Genomic DNA, 23,036 nt, shown 5'->3' with positions numbered 1-23,036 from the left:
AAGAAGATTTTCAGCCTCACCTTGTGTGTTCTCTTTTAGGGTTTTATGACTGTGTGTGTGCTTGCAAGAGCTCAAGCTCTCTTCCCCCCTGCATCTTTTCATGGTATCAGAGCCTGGTTCATGCTAAGGGATGAGCTACAAGTAAGAGAAGCATAGGAAGCGGTACGAGGGTAAGAGCTTCATCTACTCTTCCCTATTTGTGTTGGCGACTACACCCTTGTCGGGAGCTCTATGGGAGGCACCGGCAAAAACGATCTCTGATTGAGGAGCTTTCTTTGTGGGAGTAAAGCTATAGGGCAACTATTTGGTCCTATCAGAGAAATTTTTTTGGGCCGAAAACACGTTTCGGGCAAGTGAGGACCTCCGTTTTCAGAAAGCAAGCGATTTCGAGCACTACGGGTAAGTCATTGATTCTCTGCAGAACTCTGTTTTAAGAACTGCAGGAAGACAGATTGGTTGTGCAGGTCAGCAGTTGCCATTGGGTGTATGTATGCACATTGAGGTCACTGGTTGTGACATTTGAGTGTAGTACAGTACCGCTGCTGCTGCAGAAAATACAGCAGTTTGTGCAGGACAAACCAGAGTGCTGTTTCTGGTAAATTTGTGTGTCTGGCAAGACGTCAAATGATGGCATAAACCAGATTATTGCTGAGAAGCTTGATAACAACAACAACTTCCATGCTTGGAGGTTCAGGTTGACGAATTTCCTGATGGGAAAGGGTTATTGGGACTACATAGAAGGTGAGCATGAAGAGGCACCGTAGATACCGGAGATCAATCCGACTGCTGCAGATGTGAAAGACTTCAAGGATTGGAACCAAGGAGCCAGAAAAGTTATGTATTGGCTCTCTATCAGTATACACGACACCATGATTGGGCACATACTGGATGCCAAGTCCCCCAAGGAGACGTGGGACACCTTGGTAAAACTCTATGAAACGAATACCAAGGCACGAAAGATACAGTTGAAGAATGAACTTCATACTGTGGAGAAAAAGAGTATGTCAGTGAATGACTATGCATTGAAGATCAAGGGTATTGTGGAATCCCTTGCATCTATTGGTGTTTCAGTAGATGATGATGATAAGGTGGAAGTCTGTCTACGTGGTCTCAGGCCACAATACAAGGCATTCAAGACGTCTATTCAGACTCGGGAAAACATTCCCAATTTCACAGATTTGGTGTCTATGTTGATTATAGAAGAGAAGAGCTTGGGTGAAGACCAAGAGTCTTCACAAAACAAAAACAGTTCAGAGCAACAAGACTTCTACACAAGTTCAGGAAGAGGACGAGGTAGAGGAGGCCGTGGACGTGGCCAAGGAGGTGGCCGAACAGGTAATCAGAATTATGGCCAGCACAGCAACAACAACAATAGTCCCAGAATTCACAACAACAACAACATGCAGGTGGAAGAGGCCAATTCAGAGGCAGGGGGAGTCAAAGAGGTCGTGAAAATTGACAAAGGCAGTATAATGATACACGTGGATGCTTTTATCACGGTAAGCCTGGACATGTGCAGGCAGATTGTTATAAGAAGCAGGCTGACATGCAAAATGGAAAATTGCAGCAAAACAACTAATGCATCCTCGAGCAGAAACAATGAGGATAATGAAAGGTTGTTTGTTATGCAGCATGTCGTTAATGCCATGTCTAAAAATGTTGAAGCAGCACATAAAGATGATGTATGGTATGTTGATTCAGGTGCTTCAAACCACATGACAAGTCATGGGTAGGGAGTGGTTGAAGGACATGAAAAACCTTGAAAGACCAGGTTTTGTGGAAACAGGGGATGACACTGCTCATCCAATTGCCCATGTTGGAGATGTGCCATTGTTTATGCAGGATGGCAAAGTGAAGTACCTTGCATCAGCAGATGTACTTCATGTTCTGAACATAACAAAGAATCTGGTTTCAGTTGGCCAAATGATTGAGTAGGGTTTGCAGGTTCGGTTTAACCGTGATGGTTGTTATGTTGAAGACTTTAAAGACAAGTGCAGGTTGGTTTGCAAAAGGCAACAGAGTGGACAGAATGTTTACATTGAATGTAAACATGCATGAAGTGAGTGCTGCGATGTTTGCAAATGGTTCAAGAATTGTTGAGGACACAGACATTTGGCATAAAAGAATTGGACATGTGAATGTGTAGAGAATGAAGTCTATGCAGACTAAAGGAATTGTGACACGGCTGCCAAAGTTTAAAGTTGAAAGTATGCAGAAAATATGTGAAGCATGCCAATTTGGAAAGCAAACAAAGCATGTATTTCCACGTGACAGAAATGTGAGCAGAAATGCACTAGATGTTGTGCATTCAGATATATGGGGTCCTACGAAGACCATGTCTATGGGAGACTGCAGGTATTATGTGACATTTATTGATGACCACACAAAGAAAGTGTGGGTATACTTCATGAAGGAGAAGGGTGAGGTGTTCACTCATTTTTAGAATTTCAGAGTTATGGTTGAAAAGCAAACAAGGAAATATGTAAAGTGCCTAAGGTCAGATGGAGGGAGAGAGTACTTCTCCAATGAGTTCTTTGAATTTTTGAAGAAGCATGGTATTCAGAGACAATTTGCATGCAAATACACTCCGTAGCAAAATGGAGTTGCTGAGCGGAAAAACAGGCACATTGCTGAGATTGCGTGAGCATTGATGGTGGGGAGAAGAATATGCCGCATAGCTATTGGGCTGAGGCTGTTTCTACAGCAGTTTACATCATGAACATGACTCCACTGCAGCCATACATGATGTAACTCCAGAGGAGAGGTTTACTGGCAGAAAACCTGATTTGTCTCATCTGAAAGTCTTTGGAGGCATTGCATATGTGCATGTGCCAGATGAGCTGAGAACTAAGCTGGATCCAAAAGCTGAAAAATGTGTGTTTATTGGGTATTCCCATGAGCAAAAGGGATACATGTGTTATAACCCTGCTACACGTGAGTTGAGGGTAAGCAGGGATGTTGTTTTTGATGAGATGAGCAGCTGGTACGCTACTGAAAAAGAAGTTGTTGGAGCTGATGTGAGTGGAAATGTGGTTGCACAGAATGCAGGTCAGCAATCACAGTCTTTGAGTGGATCAGGAGAGTCCTCATCTAGTGGTTCAGTTCATAGACCATGGAGTGGCAGGCTGCGTCATAATACCAGTCCTGCAAATGTGGTTAGTACATCACATAAAGGCAAAGAGAAAGTGGTTGAGCCCCTTAGTATGCCTGACATTTCTACAGGGCATTCTCATACTGATGGAGAGTCGAGTGGCTCAAAGATGAGCGTTGATGAGGATCTTGGGATACCAGCTATGAGAACACCTGGTGTAAAGAAGGCTATGGAAGCCATGAATGCAAAGCTGCGAAGATCTGGGAGAGTGAAGAATCCTGTGCAGAGGTTTACCTATGATGGTTATGTGGCACATCACTATGCATACATGGCAAAAGTTGTACAGGTTATAGAGCCCACATGCATTGATGAGGCTGTTGGAAATGTGTGTTGGGAGAAAGCTATGGATGAGGAGATGGATGCACTATATGGAAATGAGACTTGGGATTTAGTGCAATTGCCTGAAGGCAAGAAAGCCATTGGATGCAAGTGGGTGTACAAAGTAAAACATAACAGTGATGGAAGCATAAGCAGGTACAAGGCTAGATTGGTAGCCAAAGGATATGCGCAGACATATAGCATTGATTATGAGGAAACTTTCAGCCCAGTTGCCAATATGGCAACAGTGAGAGTTGTGATAGCAGTGGCCGCGTCAAAGCAATGGTCTTTACATCAGATGGATGTAAAGAATGCATTCTTGTATGGGGATTTGCAAGAAGAGGTGTATATGTTGCAGCCACCTGGTTATGAGGATGTGAGTCACCCCGAGCATGTTTGCAGGTTGAAGAAAGCCTTGTATGGCTTAAAACAAGCACCAAGAGCATGGTCTGACAAGATTTCTGAATATCTTGTCACTATTGGCTTTCATGTAGCCAATGCAGATTTCTCGCTGTATGTGAGACACAGTGATAGAGGGGTTGTGCTTGTTGTCATCTATGTAGATGACCTGATCATTACGGGGGACCATGATGCAGAGATCTTTGATGTAAAGATCTTGCTTAGACAGAAGTTTGAGAGATGAAGGATTTGGGGGAGCTCAGATATTTCTTGGGCATTGAGGTGATTAGGTCACCACATGGTATTGGATTATTGCAGAGACAGTATGGCTTGGACAAGTTGTCCAAGTATGGTATGACAGGCTGTAAGCCTTTCTCAGTGCCATTGGATCAGAATGACAAGTTGAGTGCAGATTCAGGAGAGATTTTGGACGATCCTACTATGTATAGGCGCATAGTAGGAAGCTTGATCTACATGACGATCACTAGGCCAGATTTGAGCTATGATGTTGGGTTGGTGAGTCAGTTTATGCAGGTTCCTCGGAAGCTGCATTTGGATGCATTGAGATGCATACTGAGATATGTGAGGTCTACTTTGCATTGTGGACTATGTTATGAAACTGGGACAGAGATATGTGTACATGGGTACACAGATGCTGATTGGGCTGGTAGTATCTCAGATAGAAGATCTACTAGTGGCTTCATGTTTTCTTTGGGGAGTGCTGCTATGACTTGGAGCAGCAAGAAGCAGCCTATAGTTGCTCTATCCAGTACAGAGGCCGAGTACAGAGGTGCTGCTATGGCAGCATGTGAGGTAGCTTGGTTGAGAAAGCTACTTGGAGATTTGGGTCTATCAGTGGATAGGCAAGTTGTCATTTTCTGTGACAACATTAGCAGTATGCAGTTGGCTAAGAACCCAGTTTTTCATGCTCGCACGAAGCATATAGAGGTCCACTACCATTTTGTCAGAGAGAAGGTTTTGGCAGGTGATGTTGACCTTGTTTATGTCAGCACACATGATCAGGTTGCTAACATCTTCACCAAAGCATTGGGTACAGAGAAGCTTCGCAGATTCAAGGCTTTGCTTGGTGTACATGAGATGGAGTTGAGCTCGAGGGGGGGCGTTGAGATATCGAGCTCATCTAGTGAGGTGGTGGACACTGATGACCCACCTGGGGGATAGGCCCCACACTTACACCACTGGCATGGTAGGTGAGATCATGGGTGATATGCGGCCAGTGGGATGACAGGCTGTGTGACAGCCATTATAGAGACTGGCATAGTTATAGCGCCAGCTCATTTAGTTGGCTTCACACTATAGAGAACCCTAGTATGTATTTGGTTGAGTACCTTTTCATATGGTGTGTACTCTTATCTTTGTATATGGTGTTGAGTGTGTGTGAAGAAGAAGAAGATTTTCAGCCTCTCACCTTGTGTGTTCTCTTTTAGGGTTTTGTGAGTGTGTGTGTGCTTGCAAGAGCTCAAGCTCTCTTCCCCCTCAAGCTCTCTTCCCCCTTGCATCTTTTCATGATTGAGTTGTGCGGGGTCATATTGTCGCTAAAATAGCCTTTTTGGGGTTTTTTTCCTTACTGCATAAGAGAAAATGTATACATGCTACTTTTGTGACCTCGCCTCCTCTATGATGGCACACATAGTATATAATTTAGGGTGGAGAAATTCCTCCTTAAGCCTACCTAACTTGATGCTCTATACCCCAGCTTCTCATCCATAAAGCTGATCTCTACCTTTGACTCTGGTCTGTAGATTTTGGCCATTGTGTGGCCAATCATAGTTATTCAGATCTATGGGGTCTATTGCTTTGTGGATGGGCATAATGGTGTTTGTGGCTAATCATAGTTATTCAGATCTATGGGGTCTATTGCTTTGTGGTGGATGGGCATAATGGTGTTTGTGGCTAATCATAGTAATTTAGATCTATAGGCTTTGTGGTGGGCATAATGGTGTTTGTGTATGGGTATAATGGTGCTTGTGGTCTAGGATAGTAGAAAGGCTTCACAAATTGAAGAGATTTGCTAGGATGGGATGTTGCCTATGGGCAAAGTCTTCCCACTTCATGATGTTTTGCTCTCCCATTACACAACTTTTTTAGTGCTCGAGTGACATTAATGACATTGAAGAGTGGGTTGCGGAATGTGTGCCAAAGTCACGTGGGATATGGGCTGATTTGGCACATCATAAAGCTATCATGCCTAGGCCTCCCAAAGGCTAAGATCTACGATGGGTGTGGGAGTTCTTTTCTTCCTTTTGAGAATGCACCACATATCTAAGTTATCCTAGCACAAGATACCTATTGTTCTCATCTAGCAAGAAGTACATGCTTCTTCCTCTGAGTGAGTTGATGGAAGATTTTTTGCATCTCACATGCTGAGATCAATCCATCTTCTCTCTTGTGTAAGAGGTAGAGCCTTGTGGCTTTGCATTCATTATCATACCACCCATTTTGAGGCTGAAAGCCCATTGGTAAATTCGTTGAGGAGCAGCCCGCTGTAGGGAAAGTTAGCGTGGGTGGAGTCATAAATGATGGATGAAAGTTGGGATGTGATTGTGAAGAGAGAGAGATATATATATATATATATTTTCAACAAATAAACAAATATAAAATCAATAATTTAATTTATAGCATTAAAAAAACTAAATCAAAATCTTAAATTATCATATAAATATATTTATTTTAGCAAGAAATTTATCTTCTTTTTTCAATGCAGCCACCATACATAGAAAAGAAAGTTTTCCATAAGAACTTTAAATATTATGAAATGTATTTTCAAAATGCAATATTTTATTATTTTACTCAAATTAGTAAAAATCATTAAAACCTTTTTAAGGACCCTTATTGATTATCTTCTGCACGTGTTCATGGGCGTGAAGAGCCCAGCTCGCTGTAGACGCTTCCCTCTTGCAGGTATTTTCTTGATTCGGTCGAAGAAACACATTGTAATATCTTGATCGTGTGTGTGTTGTGTGTGTGGGAGAGAAAGAAAGAAGAAAGAGAGAGAGAGAGAGAGAGAGAGAGAGAGGGCATGCCCTATCTGTAAGACCATAATATCAAGTAAGATCCTTCTTGTCAGGTGTTAAAAGAATGAGAAGAAGAGAGTCTGTCTGCCGGTCATCCTAGCAACAATGAAGCATCTCATTGCCATGTATCCGGCCGTAGTCATTGTTGCGAGTACTTTAATGACGTGTCTAGACTCAGGTCAGCCTACCCCATCTTTTGAGGGGAAGCGAGACATGCCCTAGTGTCTTGGGAAGTGCTGTGTTACTCTAGAAACATCTTGATGATAGTGCGCTTGTACATGTGAGATAAACACAATAGGCACACTGATCATGGGATCTATAATGACTTTGGGTGCTCCCCTATGGGCCAATTAGAGCTGGTTGTGGACCGTGAACAGTGGCTGTATTTCAAACATGACATGTTTTATGGTTATGTTGCGATTGGGTCACATTACAAACAAGGTATCAGCTCATCAAGACATTCAGACTTTGTTCACTAACCCAAACCTAGACCCCTCAAGGTGGTGGAGAGAATGATGAGGTTCTGTCAACAGTAACACCCCAATACCCCCCCCCGCCCCCCCGCCCCTTCCCCTTCCAGCACCATCCCTCCATCCTTCTCTTCAAAATTGTAGATGATGCAAAGCATGCGGAAGGTGTATGGAATTAGATGATGATGCTGGACAAGTGCTGGCATGGTTGGTGGTGTTCTACAAAGCATAAGGGGATATGGCAGTCCTGTGAGTCGGGTGCCACTTGGGGCACACCAGGAAAGGCTTTCAGGCAATGGTTCCTTGGAGGATTATCCTCCAAGGGGTGGAGTGAGAGTGCCAGACTCATTTCTTAGGAAAGAAGACCAGAGACAGTGTTAAGGGACATGGCAAGAACGGAATGGGGACTGGATGGAACAGATGCATAGACCTTCATCAGAGTTAGAGTGGATTTGGAGACTAGGCCGGGTGTTCAATGGAAGGTTGCCAGAGTAGGAAGGATGACAGAATGACTCCGGGAATAGAATGGGATGATGACACTCATCCAAGAAACAGATTGGAATCCCATCATCTAGTTTAACAGAGGGGGATGTCATGTGCAAGACATGCACTGGCTGTGCCTAGATCTAATCATGAGGAGAGCAACCAGATAAAGACTGATTAGAACTAGAGATTAGGAGTAGGTGTTGTTGATTTGGCAGGGGATTGACTAGTTGTGGACATGGAGGGACTGTCGGCCAGGAACTACAAGTGGATGTCCAGTTGGTTGCAGCACAAGTCGGGTTTTTGTCCAGGTAGCTGGCCGACCAGCAATCGGCCAGTTGATGGTGTCAATTCTAGCCTATAAAAGGCATGTTTTGCTCAACGTTTGACTTATTCAGCCATTTGTTTGGTTGGGTCATAGAGTAGGATCTTAGACTAGGGTTTCTACCTTTTCAAGAAGGCAACCTATGGCTGCAAGAACAATTGGACCTTTTTGTACTATATGATATACCAAATACTTAGCTCTCTCTCTCTATCCTCTCTCTCTTTATTTTTTGATTTGCATCAGCTTGTTCCAGGATGTGTTTAGGGTTGAAAGAAGACTCCCAGAGCTTCCGCATGTAACAAGAGCCTACTTCAGTTAAGGAAGCTCTTTTCGAGGAGACTTGGAGAAAGCCATGTAAGTGGAACTTGAAGCCATAGAGAAGAATAACACTTGGGAGTTGGTACCGAGGCTGTCAAAATGGTCAATCATTGGTGTCAAGTGGTTCTACAAGACCAAGTATACGTTTGATGGGTTGGTGGACAAGCACAAGGCCAAACTTGTGGCTAAGGGCTATGCTCAGCGACCTGGCGTCGACTATGAGGACACTTTTGCATCGACAGCTAGGATGTGCTCGGTGCTCCGCTTAGGACATTTCCTCCAATAGTGGCCTTTCTTGCCACAATTGTTACAGGTCCTAGGCGTCACGATCCACATCGGGCTCCTGCTCGGAAGACTTCTCCTGTGAAGACTTCCCTTTGCCCTTATTGCGGCCTTGCAACCGCTGGCAGTTAAGGCCTTAGAACCTCCGCTTTGTGGAGGGTTCGTAAAACGCTCTTCTTGGTTCAAGACCATAGGCACAAGCTCCTCCCATGTAATGGTGTTGAGCTTGCCACTGGTGATCAAAGAGGAGTAGAAAGCTGAGTATTGAGAGGTTAGATGAGACAGCAAAGTGATGGCCATGTCCTTTGAAGATATCGCCGATATCTCCTTCCCACCCTGAAGAACTCTCGCTGAAGAGCCTGTGACTTGTTGATGTACTCCCGCATCGTCGAAGACTTTGCAGGATCCATCACCCGCATCTGCACTTCCAAGGAGATCCTCTTCATGGGTGATACCCTATTATAGAGAGAAGCCAAATGCTGCCAAATCCCTCTAGCCAGCATCATATATTTCATATGATTAAGCACCTGTGGTGTGCAATTAAGGAAGATGAAAGAACGCACACGGGCATTGACACGATTTCACAACATTGCCTGAGCCTCCCGTTCTTTCTGAGTAGAAGGTAATAGCTTCCCGTCCTCCAACTCTGGCCGTGGAACACCCACAATAATGAAATCAGCCAAGTCATAAGACTCCAATAGACTCCATCATAACCTTCTAGATTCCATAGTTGGTCCCGTCCAACTGTCGATCCACATGGAACATGGGGAGAGTAGGGATCTTCACGTGCTTCTCAGGCATCTCAACTCGGGGGGGGGGGGGGGGGGGGGGGTGGCTACTTTGGTCTTGTGAAGGGAGGGTGGGTGGGAAAAAAAATGAAGAGGCTGCAACTAATATGCAAGGTGGCTGTCGAACAGTGATGGCCGCCTTCTACCCAATCTCCAAGTCCCGAACAGCCCAAGAGATCTCCAATCACCACCAAAAAAACAGCAATGCCGCAAGCTCTCCAAAGTCTCCAACCTTCAAGCCACCTAGGGCTCTGATACCATGTCGGAATATGCAGCGGATATGAGACAAACTGCTGAGAGCACAATGTAGCAAGACACCAACAATGAAGATGAGCAAACGCAAGAGAGAACCACCAGCCTAGACAACGCTGAACTGTGTGGAGAAGAGCAAACGCACAAGAGAGAGAGAGAGAGAGAGAGAGAGAGAGAGAGAGAGAGAGAGAGAAGCTGTATGAACTTTGCTCTATATACAAGACCCAATACACATACCCAATACAATAGGCGTGGGGGCCAGGCCCACTATAGATATGGTCCAGGTTGTTGGTCGGCCAGCCCAAAACAGGCCAACATCAGCCCCATATGCTCACGACCCAAAAACAGCAGTCGGCCTAGAAAAAACCAAGTCGGCCAGCACTGAACATAGTCGGCTAGACCAAAAAAATAGGCGGCTAGCATCTACTGCCCCACGACCATTGAAAACAGGGGAAAATACAAGGAAAAATAGGGGAAAAATAGAGAAACACCTAATGGGCGGGCACACCCACAACAAAGGCCCTTTGTGAGATAATGTTCAGACAGGTGATGACTGCTAACAACTCTATCTCATGATGACGTTTCGTTCCCGTTCCCGTTCCGAGTACAAATGTCCGGTTCCCTGTTTCGAAGTCGGGTCTTGTTCCCATTCTTGTTCCACGTTCCATGTGACCATGGGTTTGCCACGGACAATCACATTAGATAGAGATCCTAAGTTCACATCCCATTTTTGGAGAGCATTGTTTGACAATTTTGGGACTAAGTTACAGCTATCTAGTGCATTCCACCCACAAACAGATGGCCAAACAGAAATATACAATCAATTGGCCTTTGATGTTCTCAAATCATCTTGCCATGACTAACAGTCAAAATGGGAACAATACCTTCCATTGGTTCAGGCAATCCTAAATGATACTCAGTCTTCATCGAGTATTGGTCGGACGTCATATGAGGTAGGATTTGGTTGCCGGTCTCATCTCTTTTGACGAGACAATTATCACCATCTCTAGAGGCCAATAAGACAACATAGACATTCTTGGAAACCATTGAGTCAGTTAAGGAGTGCCTTGCGAAAGCTTAGGAAGCATATATCCAGCAAGCCAACAAATCCAGGTGAGATTTCAACTCAAGGAAGGGGATTGGGTATATCTTCGTATCATGCTAAAGCAAGTGGGCAGGCGTTGTCGCAAGCGTTCATTCCGAAGTTTCGGCCCATTTCCCGTCATTCAGAAGTTAAGTGATGTCTTTTTAAAGTTAAAAGTTGCCGGAAAGCTGGACTGTGCACAATGTCTTTCATGTTTCTTGGTTGAAGCCATATGTAGGTCTGGCATTGCAGGATATATCAGAAGAGCAACAACCAGATATGATGGACGAAGCCGAAGTCTCAGAGCTAGCTGCCAGAACAAATTCTTCTCCATAGATGGAAGCATGGTTCCGGTCGAAGAATACGATAGTTTTATAGGAGGTTTAAAGATCGACGAACCCATGAAGCGGTATGACTGGATGAAGAATTGTTTTAGGAGTATCCCTTGTTATTAGTAGACTTCTTGGAAGCCCTGAACTTGTCGCTAGGTTAAGCAGGAGGAAATGTCACGCATTGGAGTTCATAGTGACACACTGGCATGATCATCAGTGCAAACATTTGTACATAATAGTACCTTTTTATAGGAATATTTGTTGTACGTAGTGACTCCATTGTGAGCAGCCATAGAGGTCAGTCTGGAGCATAGTTGCATTCCCTACTCGTACTCATATGTTTGGTACTTTCAATACGTACCATATCGGTACCATGCTTTCTATACCTGTAAAAAAAGAAGAAGTTTAAAGTGACTAGTCACTAATAATTACTAGTAAATACATGGTATGTAGGTTGATGTTGAGGAGCTCGAGCATCACAAACAGTAGCATGCCGAGGAGAGCGACATAGTACGTGATAAGCAGGAGGAGATATACAGATAGCTTCACAGAGAGCTCGAGGGCATTGATAGACGAGTCACTCGAGATGAGTCTCAAGCTCTCACGACCACTTCTCTCACTTCTTCGGCTCAAGAGAATCATCCTTCCACCTCTAAAGGCACCATGGTGTATACTCGTGGTGCACATTCGAGAGGGAGAGTTGCTAGAGCGACTGTTAGAGGTGATCCAAAGCACCAGATGCAAACTCTTCCAGAGGAGAGAACTGGACCCTCTACCATTGTTGAGGAGATATTGGGTATTGATATACTAGCCTCCAAGTGATGTGGTGGAGCGGGAGTCGCTATATGACTTTAATGGGAATCTCCTCACAGATGGAGACTACGCATCATCCTCATCTCTAGGCTTAGATGATGATGAGTGAGTGGTGAGACTTGATTTATTAGCTAGTGGCCTTGTGGGGACTGGTCGCTCTTCCTAGTTAGTAGTTAGCATATCAATATTTTTTCAGTAGTGACCAGTGACTAGTCACATATTTATCTTGTAGCTACTAGCGGCTAGTCTTGTACTTTCATGATTTATGATCAAACATGTATGATGTCATATTATTTTGTGCTGGCCATATGACTATGGGCGTTTGCACTAGGATTTCAGATTCAGTAGGACTTCATGTTGTGTTCATTTGACATTTATAGAGCATAGATGTTCGAATTTCATTTGTTTTTTTGCACAATTTTGTGTACCAGTGTTGCTAAATTATAAATGGTTTATAATATATTTTTTAATTTATATATACATTATTTTAAAAAAGTGAACGTACTTAAAGTACTTATCTTGATGCATACTTTACGTACTCGTACGCATATCGTACTCGAATGAAGACCATATCTGTTTCTTTGAATTCTCTGACTGTCCTCTTCTTATCTGCATATTGCTTTTGTCGATCCTGGGCAGCTTTTATATCTTTATGAATTGCCTGCATTTGCTGCTCCATGTCGTCAAGCATTTGTTTGGACATCTCGACCCTAATCAATGGGTCGGACCTAGTTAATGGAGTTAAGCAATCTTGTCCATACAGAGCTTTAAAAGGGCTCATCCCAATTACCATACCGCCTCGTACCTAAAGTACGCAACCACTATGGTTTGGAGTCGGTCCTCTCAACCCACTTGGAGAATTCATCAGTTAAAGCATGTAGAGGTCTATCCTTAGCAGTAGGTTGCAGTAGCAGGCATATAGATGCATTAGGTTTGCCTAGGGGCCAGCCCATAGCATGGCCAGCGCACGAGAGGCAATAAACAGGCCATAGGCGACCAAAGGCAGCTAGTCGGCAGCTTGTAGGTACCCCACCTGTAGTCGGCCAGCACTTGGAGAATTCATCAGTTAAAGCATGTAGAGGTCTATCCTTAGTAGTAGGTTGCAGTAGTAGGCATATAGATGCATTAGGTTTGCCTAGGGGCCAGCCCATAGCATGGCCAGCGCACGAGAGGCAATAAACAGGCCATAGGCGACCAAAGGCAGCTAGTCGGCAGCTTGTAGGTACCCCACCTGTAGTCGGCCAGCACTAGGTGCACTAGAGCACCAGTCGGCCAGCATGGCAGAGGCCTTGGACAGCAAGCGCAACATATAATGCTGTTAAAACAGCAAGCGCAGCATTTAATGCATAAGTCGACATAATAAAACTGTTTAAAACAGTATTTTATCCATAATATACAGGCCGACAGAGTATTAATGGACCGACCAGCAGCCTGAGGCAATATAAAAGCAGACGCATAAGTCGTCAAATCATTCAATTTTCAGCAAGAGCATTCAGCAGTTCAAGCATTATTTAGAACCAGGCAAATCATTGAAGCACTTCTTCAGCATTCAGCCAGCATATGCGCAGTCCTTCAGCTATCTGGACTTGCATCAGTGGCCCGAAGAGTCTTCTGCAGTGCCTTGGACTGGTGGATACTCAGCCAAAGTACTGTCTTCCTTGTCCTTGCGTTGGGCAATCATATTGCTTGTTTCTTGAGCATTTTACAACATTCTCCAAAGAATAATATAAGCAAATACTCTTGCTTGGAGAGGGGGGGGTGGCTTCAGTGGGTAATTGGGACCCAATACTGTGTCGTCTCTTCTCTTTCTACTCTGTGAATTTGGATGCTAAAGATCTCCCCACATAAAGGTATAAAGAAGGTCCTATTGTGTGTTACCACGATCAACCTCCGTGCATGTAACAATCCAAGCCAAACCTTTAGTGGTGCTTCTAAACTACTGGTCTATATTATGTACAAGAAAGAAGTAATACAATTGAAATTCAAGTACAAGATGTGGTTGAGAATGAAGATGCCAAATCACAACCCTATGACCTATTGTACACTCCTAGCTAGTACTTCACCTACAAAGAAACGCTCTGTGAAGTCCAACATTGAGGAAAGCAGATGAATATGACAATTTGGCTACCCACGTATATATATGCACCAATGCTCTTAGTCGGCAATTGGTAATGGTATCGGCCAGTAGCAATGCTGTCAGCCAGCTGTACTGGATTGCCACATCATCATTGCCATGTGTCATCTGTGCTGTCCAACCCTGTTGGTCGACTGCTATCTGATGTTTGGCTTTGCCTTGCATACTCATAGGTGTGTCACACACTCCCCTACTTGCATGGCAGTTGTCTTCAAGTGCAGGGTGTTTATATAAAGGGCCCTTCAAAAGATCCAATTTTTGTTTAGTTCTTGTTTCATTTTCAGTTTGTTATTCCTTGATTCAATTACTCATGGATTCATTGTAACTTGTGGTCTTTTGCAGACGTTAATCTCTCTCTCTCTCTCTCTCTCTCTCAACTGCTTCCCATAGCCTACCATTTTTCCTGTTCCACACTTTTATCAGATATACCTTTTTCTGGCAGTTGTATCAAGCCACTAGTTCCTCTTTGGCCACATGTTATAGCTAGTTGTTTTTCAATTTATGCTTTTCATTTTCTGCTCGGGACATTTTGTTTCCTTGAGTTTTGGATGTATTAGTACTTTTGTTTTATAGGCCTCTTTGACCTCTTGTAGACGTTAATATAACTTGCTCTCTCTCTCTCTCTCTCTCTCTCTCCCTCCTTCATCTAGACCCACACTCACCTCTTGTTGACACTCTTACTACACAGCTTACAGATTTATTACATACATCCGAGTTTCCCACATTCCTGAAGGAGTACTGCCAAGAGTAACACTGGAAAGATGCCCCAAAATAGTTGGTATGATGACGAGTGTCGGGCTACTCGTTCACGTCTCAAACGGGAGGTAGAGAGAGGTGAAATCTCGGGCCGCAAGGCACAGAGACTTAACCAATCTTTAACTCGCCGCGGTAAGAAATGCATGTTCGAGGAAACCAAACACTGGGACATGTACCACTTATTTTTGAGCATCGATTCAGCTGAGGCTTGGTGGAGGCTACGGGAACACTGTTCACACACCCCTATCTTTGACCCTGAGATCTGGCATACGTATGCTCAGTCACTATATGATGTGCCAGATCAGCCGCCTAAGCCTCGGTCCACTCACTCTACTTTCTTTACGGCAGATATGGTGGAGATTGCTATACGCCGACTCTAGCACAGATGGACGGAGGACCACACAGGCCTTAGAGGTGAGCATTTTTCATATGCAGCCGACACGTGGTGTAACGCGCGGAAGCTCTGGGTAGTCTTCTTTCAGCCCTAAACACTCTTGAAGACCTTCTGATGCAAAAACGCACCATGATGCAAAAACGCAGGTAGAGAGAGAGTAGAGAGAGAGAGTGAGAAGTGCTGGAATTTCAGTATATACTATGTACAAAAAAGGTACAAATCTGTACAGCCATGGGCTGCCTTCATAAAAAAAGGTTGCTAACCCTAAAACTGTCCCCTATGGGACATCTAAGTGACTCACACCCCTAGTGGGTGGAATGAGTAAAGCCTTGAGCCTATGGACCTTTTTATATGAGTCTCTGGACACTTTATGCTGGCCGACTGCTGGTCGGCCAGTTTCATGTCCAAACCTTCACTTTTTCCCCTGCCCGACTGCTCCTAGTCCTTTGTCTTTGATGCGCATGCTGTCCATCCTCTGCTGACATAAGCCGACATCTCCTCTGGCAGCCAGCACCACTGTCCTCTGCAGCCGACAGCCATCTGATCCATGCTCTGCTCCATGTCCACCTCAGATGAGTCACCTGAAGCTCCTACCTTCTGGTTCTACTGGTTCATAATCTTTATCTGCTTGCCTCTTCTGGATCTAGCCCTGGAAATGTCCATGGCATCTGTGATGCACATGACATCCCCCTCTGCTAAACTTGATGACGGGAATCCAATCTGCTCTTGGATGACTGTCATCATCCCAATCCTGTTCCGAAGTCCCTCTGTCATCATCCAGCCCTGGCAAACCTTTTTCTCTGAAAATCCGATCTGTTCTCCAAACCACTCTGTCTCTGATGAAGATCTATGCATCTGGTCTTCCTCTAGTCCACAATCCATTCCTGCCCTGACTCTGAACACCGTCTTGGTCTTCGTTCCTGGAACTGAGTCTGGCACTCTCACATCACCCTTGGAGGATCAACCTCCCTTGGGACCGTTCCCTTAGAACCCATCTGGCTCACGGAACTGACATCCCCATCTGGCACTGTGGAACACCACCAACAAACCTCCTGGGAGTTCTTCCCGATCTGTGTTCCCGCCTTGGGCTTCGAATCCGTGTACTTTCCTGTACCTTGGACCTGTACACCATCATCTGGGACTGATTCAATGTTTAGCTTGGCTGAGCCTGATGCTCTGATACCAATGTAACGCGCGGAAGCTCTGGGTAGTCTTCTTTCAGCCCTAAACACTCTTGAAGACCTTCTGATGCAAAAACGCACCATGATGCAAAAACGCAGGTAGAGAGAGAGTAGAGAGAGAGAGTGAGAAGTGCTGGAATTTCAGTATATACTATGTACAAAAAAGGTACAAATCTGTACAGCCATGGGCTGCCTTCATAAAAAAAGGTTGCTAACCCTAAAACTGTCCCCTATGGGACATCTAAGTGACTCACACCCCTAGTGGGTGGAATGAGTAAAGCCTTGAGCCTATGGACCTTTTTATATGAGTCTCTGGACACTTTATGCTGGCCGACTGCTGGTCGGCCAGTTTCATGTCCAAACCTTCACTTTTTCCCCTGCCCGACTGCTCCTAGTCCTTTGTCTTTGATGCGCATGCTGTCCATCCTCTGCTGACATAAGCCGACATCTCCTCTGGCAGCCAGCACCACTGTCCTCTGCAGCCGACAGCCATCTGATCCATGCTCTGCTCCATGTCCACCTCAGATGAGTCACCTGAAGCTCCTACCTTCTGGTTCTACTGGTTCATAATCTTTATCTGCTTGCCTCTTCTGGATCTAGCCCTGGAAATGTCCATGGCATCTGTGATGCACATGACACGTGGCGCCATTTATAGCACACATCTCTTTAACAGGGCTATCGTAGAGGGGTTCCCGTCACATGGACTTTACACACTATTGCCCCCATCCATAAGGTTGGCGACCCTATGGATCCGGGTAACTATAGGACTGTGATGGTAGGCCACACATTGGCCAAACTTTATGGGTTGGTCATTGAGCACGAGCTCAGTAAATTGACAGAGATCTCTGGATTCAGAGCTACTGGGCAGGCTGGTTTCCACCGAAACCACTCCACTCTTGATCATATTTTCACACTCAGGAGCCTCATAGAGGAGGCGAAGGCACAAAGACGTAGATTATATTGCTGCTTTGTGGATTTCCGCAAGGCATTTGACACTGTGCCTCGCGACAGACTTATGCAGAGATTGCAGACACTTGGGGTACCATTAGAGATGATATGGGGGATTATTGCTTTGTATGAGAGAGTTGTGGGTTGTGTGCGATGCCCGGGCGGATTTTCAAAGGAGCTTGCTAGCACTATTGGGGTTAAGCAAGGATGTCCATTATCTCCCACCCTGTTTGGATTATACATTGATGAGCTAGCAGATTTTGTGGGCAGAAGGGGGGGGGCAGTGGATCATCTTTGGTAGATCTATATGTAGCTTTGATGCTTTACGCAGACGATGTAGTACTTGTCTTGGATACACAGCAGGGGTTACAACGGCACATGGATGCCTTGGGAGAGTTTTGTAATCAGAGGGGCTTGACGGTCAATCTTGGTAAAACCAAGGTTATGATTTTCAATACCACGAAGCAGGGGCGAGAGACCACCCACATCATATACCAGGACAGACTTCATATGTATATTTGGGTGTCACCTTTACTAGCTTGGCGGGGAGGTTCTCCATGAGACAGGCAGTTCAGGACGGTTAATCTTGGTAAAACCAAGGTTATGATTTTCAATACCACGAAGCAGGGGCGAGAGACCACCCACATCATATACCAGGACAGACTTCATATGTATATTTGGGTGTCACCTTTACTAGCTTGGCGGGGAGGTTCTCCATGAGACAGGCAGTTCAGGACAGGGTAGCCAGAGGGTCTGTAGCTTTAGCTTTACTTGAGAGGCAGTTCAGGACAGGGTAGCCAGAGGGTTTGCAGCTTTAGCTTTACTTGAGAGGCAATGTCACTAGGTGCATTTTCAGGAACCCCGTACAAAGGGATGGCTTTTTGATACCATGGTCACACCAGCCTTGATGTATGCATCCCCCATCTAGGCTCCAGGACTATCAGCGAGCGGATAGCGAGGTTTAGAGCGCCCACAGATACTTATGTTCTCACGGCTGATTCATAGTAAAACCTCGGATGATTCATAGTAAAACCTCAACGCCACATGAGATAGTTTTGGTAGAGTTTGCGTCTTCGCCCATGCTAGTGGAGGCACTCTTTCAGACTGACATTTATTCAGCGGGTTAGGCACATGCCCCCAGGTAGATTACCGAGATAGGCCCTAGAGTCATCAGAGCGAGTAGCAGCATCAAGGCGACAGGCATGGTATTCAGAGGTTTTACAGTGGTTTTCACTACATGGGATGAGTATGGACAGGCTCCCTGTGTTTCAGTATGATGAGGACCATCCGACCATGAGACTCTTCCGTGTGGAGAGGAACCGATTGATACGTCAGGGTTTGATACAGCTATACACACGTCATACATGGATTGATCCTCTATAGCCTCTTCTTGTGAAGAGGCAACACTACCACGATCATTTCTTACAGCTCACAGAGGATGGGTTTGTGCAGAGACCGGGGTACATGGATGTATATATGTCTCATGCCATGCGCACTACTATTGGGGAGCTTCGGGTATCTTCACACACTCTAGAGATAGAGGCAGGGAGAGCTACAGGAGCCCCGAGGGAGAAACATATCTGCAGATTGTGCCACATAGAGGTGGAGACATAGGAACATTATGTTTGCCATTGCCCAATATACTATGAGATTCGGGGGGGGGATACCAGTGTCTCTTCAGGAAGGGATTTGGTCCACTCAGCAGAGTCATGCAGTTTCATGATCAGAGATGCTTGGGGGGGTTTTTGATGAAGTTACGACGTCATAGAGAGCGGCTATTACAACAGCTCCCACAACAGAGGGTTACTACATCTCAGACACGGGTCACTACCTTCTTCCAGCCACTCAGTGTGGTGGGACATCCTCCACAGCTCCTTCGGTCCAAATCCGGGTCACTTGGAGATGCACTATCTCTACATCTACTAGTAGAGGAGTGACATCAGCCTGAGCAAGAGCTACGATCCAAGAGACACCCCGTCCACTTGGCCCTCGCCCCCCAGGTCTCCACTAGACACAGATTGATGAGATCTTGAGGAGACATAGCAGAGAGGACAGACCCTAGATTGATCTAGCACAGATTGGGAGATATCTTGCCCCTAACCTGATGTATGACATCCTACACCCAGTCATTGGCATTGGTTGGAGCTAGTTGCTTTATTGGATGTATTTACCCCCCCTCCCTCCCACCCACCCACTCACCCATCCACCCACCCTACAGTAGTTAACCAGAGCCCTGTATGTGATTTCTCCCCACATTATAGAGTACTTTGTACTTTTTTTTTCTTTTGTATCCATTTGATGTCCATTGAGACACGATGATGATGTACACAGGTTTTCTCTCATAGGCCGTTTATTGGCGTTTAGAAGACATCAATAAAATCTTTCTTTCTTTCTTTCTCTCTCCCATGTTTTAAAGGTTAGTTTTCTTGAGTCAAATCATAACTTGCTGAGTTTTTTGTTTAGTAGTTATTCTATTAGCTGAACTTAAAATTTTTAAAAAATTGTTACTTTTCTTGATGTCCTTGTATTCTTTGCAAAACTTTCTCTAGTTACCTTTTTGTATTTGTTTGTTGCTAAATAAGTGCAACTATTCTCTCAATTTGTAAGGTGGGATATATTCCAATCTAATGAAGCTATATGTATAAGTTCAATTATTCTCTCAATTTGTAAGTTGGGATTTATTCCAATATAAGTGATGTGTCCATGGTTATCTCAATGTAAGTCTTGTATGGGCATCCTGTGTGAGGGCATTGATGGGATAGTCCTATGCTCTCCTTATGCATTGATCCCCTCAGGTTGTTACCCGTGAGCTGCTCTTCTTGTAGTAGGTGGATTTTTCTATTGCAAAGCTTGCATTGGCAAGAAGGTCTGATGGCAGTTTTTCATCTGTCCAGATGAGTGCCCCAATGTCACTACCTCCGCCTCCTCAGAGTGGTCCAACAAACAATCAGGGGAGCCATGTTCAAGCATCCACTCCAATGCAAGCTTTGGTAGCTCAACCTTTATCATCATTTCAACCCCCAAACCAGATATGGCCACAGGCTCCTCCTCCTGGTCCACCTACTGGGAATCCTCCTCAACACCACTTTTCCTCCCAGTTGAACACAGGACAAACATCTCTTCCTTCAGAGCAATCAAGTCATCGGCCGCCACATGTAACACAATATCAACCTCTTGGATCCCCGGCCACATCAAGGCCTCAGGTGCAGTTTCCATCTCTTCCCAGAGCGCCCCCTCTTCCACCTGGCACTATCCCAATGAATCCTCAGCCTCATGTTCCTCTTCACAACAGTAATGCTTCTGGCACCAGCCCAGGCCAGCAGAACAATTTACAACCTTTTTATCCACAGCCAAAACTTGTACAAGGGTACCCGGGTTCTCATCAATTGCCTGGTTTCACACCACCACATGCCTTGTTTCCTCCCAATCTTTACATGCAACCTCGGGGAAGTCCACCGCCACATTCTACACATCCCTTCATGGGGTCATCTACCCCCCTCATGCCTTCCCAAACCTCAGGCCTTCCTCAGTTTCAAGCCCATCTTCCTCAAGATCCATTACCACCTGGCATGCATATCCAGCCACAGCAAAACCACGTCCATCCACCTCCCGTTGCTCCCAACCCTCAGCATGAAAGAGCTCTGCATGTGCAAAGTCAATCAAATCAACATTACCAGCAGGGTTCAACAACTCAGCATCTAACACAACCTCAAACTCATGGGGTGCTTGCATTGGTTCCATCTCAAGGTCTCTCAGGGCAGTCTCAACAGCATGAGGATCTTTCCAACCAGAACCTCTCAGGGCAAGGTAATCAATCAGAGAGGTTGCTGGATCAGAGGCAAGGCACGGAACAGCCTCACTTGCAGGTGAAAAGTCCACAGCATTCTTATTCATTGGAGGAACAGAAGCATAAAAAGGAAGGCAAGCGCAAGACACGCTGGGATCCAGTTCCAGGTGAGCAGCCCGTTGATGATGAGCGGGATGCAAAGCTACTGGTTGGGAGTGCACCCCTAGCAGCGGATGGTGTAGAGCAAGGGCATGTAACAAGACCGGAAGCACCTGAGCTGGCATCAGGTTTTGATAGAGAGTCAAATGCATTGGGTCTTTCATCTTCAAACAGTCAGATGTTTTCAAATCTTGATCAATCAAGGGCAGAACATAAGCTAGAGGAGGCAGTCCAGCAAGCAGTCCTTCGTGAACAGGTAATTGTGTTTCTGAATGCCCCATGTATGCAGGCATGATCATCTTTTATTGCTGGTATGTCCAAGGAGTAAAAGAATTGGCCTGTATCATGTAAATTTGGCAGCCTATTTGTTTTGATGATCCTTGTTTTTTTTTCCCTGGCAGGAAGAAGCTGTGCAAAAAGTAATCAATCAACAAAGGTGGTCCTGGAAACATGTTTGGCTTGATACTTTGTTTTTTTAAACGACACTGACACTCACATGCAGATGCAGACGCACGCACACACTTCTAGTTTTATGTTTGTTTAATTATAACTAGCTGAGTTTCTGTTCATTTATGTATTAAATTAGTTGAACAGTAAACCTAAAAGTTTTCTTGTTTTTTACCGTTTCTTCCCTTAAGTTTTTGACCTGTCGTAAGGCCTCTGTGTGTTTGTGTGTATGTATATATGTGTTTGTATGTATGTGTATATGTGTGGGTGTGTACATGTTTGTTGTTTACCTATGTTGGTAGGTATGCATGATGATGCGTTTATGTATTATAAAAATTCTGTTTTTGTATCATGGATGGAAGGCGGTCTATCAATTCTTCGGAGATGGAAGAAAGGGATATATTGTCAGAGCGACACGATAGCACTACTTTGAAGGTGAGACCATAACATGTTCTTAAGATATTTAGAACTAATTTGGATGGAAGTATTCTGGAAAGCTCTGTTTCCGATTGCAGGAGAAGCTTTTAAAGATGAAGTCGGATCACCGTACGGAGATTGCCAAACGTGGGAAGCTCATCCATCAAGGACAAGGTTATGGTACTTAACTTTTTAATGGACTGCAAGCAGGAAGAGTGTTGGCTTTTTGTTTTACTTCTGAGAAGAGTTGAAACTTTTGCAGGTTGGATTAATAGATGCTAGTGAGCCATGTGTGTAGTAGTGGTATCGCCTTCACTATTTGTTTTTGAAAGTGTTGTTATAATACTAATAGTGCTTTGAAATTGTCAAAAGAGAGAAAGAAACATTGGAAGACTTGTACACACGCAATTACTTAAGTAAACCTACTCTGAACTTGTATTATATACAACTGAAGAATGTACAATTGAATGTCTGAAGTACAAAAGGTGACCAACACTTAGATTTCAGCTCAAGCTCCAGAGGAAACCTGCTACCCAGATGCAATTGCTGGCTAGATCCGTCTTCTTGCTCTTGAAGGCCGCCTGTTCTTCTGCAGAGGTGAAGAAAGGAGAGTATGATGATGAAAAGCGGGTAGGCTGGGGTGCCTATTTATAGGCCTCATGCTGCTATGCTGGCTAGATCCGTCTTCTTGCTCTTGAAGGCTGCCTGTTCTTCTGCTGAGGTGAAGGAAGGAGAGTATGATGATGAAAAGCGGGTAGGCTGG

The 23,036-nt window shown here is 44.8% G+C and overlaps 1 protein-coding gene across 2 annotated transcripts in view; it reads left to right on the top strand.

Moving 5' to 3' along the window:
- The first annotated feature begins 6,660 nt into the window (after nucleotides 1-6,660).
- Nucleotides 6,661-23,036, top strand: part of LOC147628621 (WW domain-containing protein) — a 38,579-nt gene continuing 22,203 nt past the window's right edge. For both annotated transcript variants that reach the window (XR_015268147.1, XM_086813813.1), the window contains exons 1-5: nucleotides 6,661-6,790; nucleotides 20,358-21,665; nucleotides 21,811-21,845; nucleotides 22,219-22,291; nucleotides 22,372-22,447. Coding sequence is in view for 1 of the 2 variants with exons in the window: in XM_086813813.1 (XP_086669939.1) it covers nucleotides 20,358-21,665; nucleotides 21,811-21,845; nucleotides 22,219-22,291; nucleotides 22,372-22,447 (1,492 nt within the window). In the remaining variant the exon portion in view is untranslated. The remainder of the gene's footprint in view (nucleotides 6,791-20,357; nucleotides 21,666-21,810; nucleotides 21,846-22,218; nucleotides 22,292-22,371; nucleotides 22,448-23,036) is intronic.

The sequence above is a fragment of the Cibotium barometz genome, chromosome 19 (assembly GCF_041138505.1).
Source record: "Cibotium barometz isolate CiBa-2024 chromosome 19, ASM4113850v1, whole genome shotgun sequence".
NCBI lineage: Eukaryota > Viridiplantae > Streptophyta > Polypodiopsida > Cyatheales > Cibotiaceae > Cibotium > Cibotium barometz.
The sequence above is the reverse complement of the archived record's forward strand: the minus strand, read 5'-3'. Positions and strand labels throughout refer to the sequence as shown.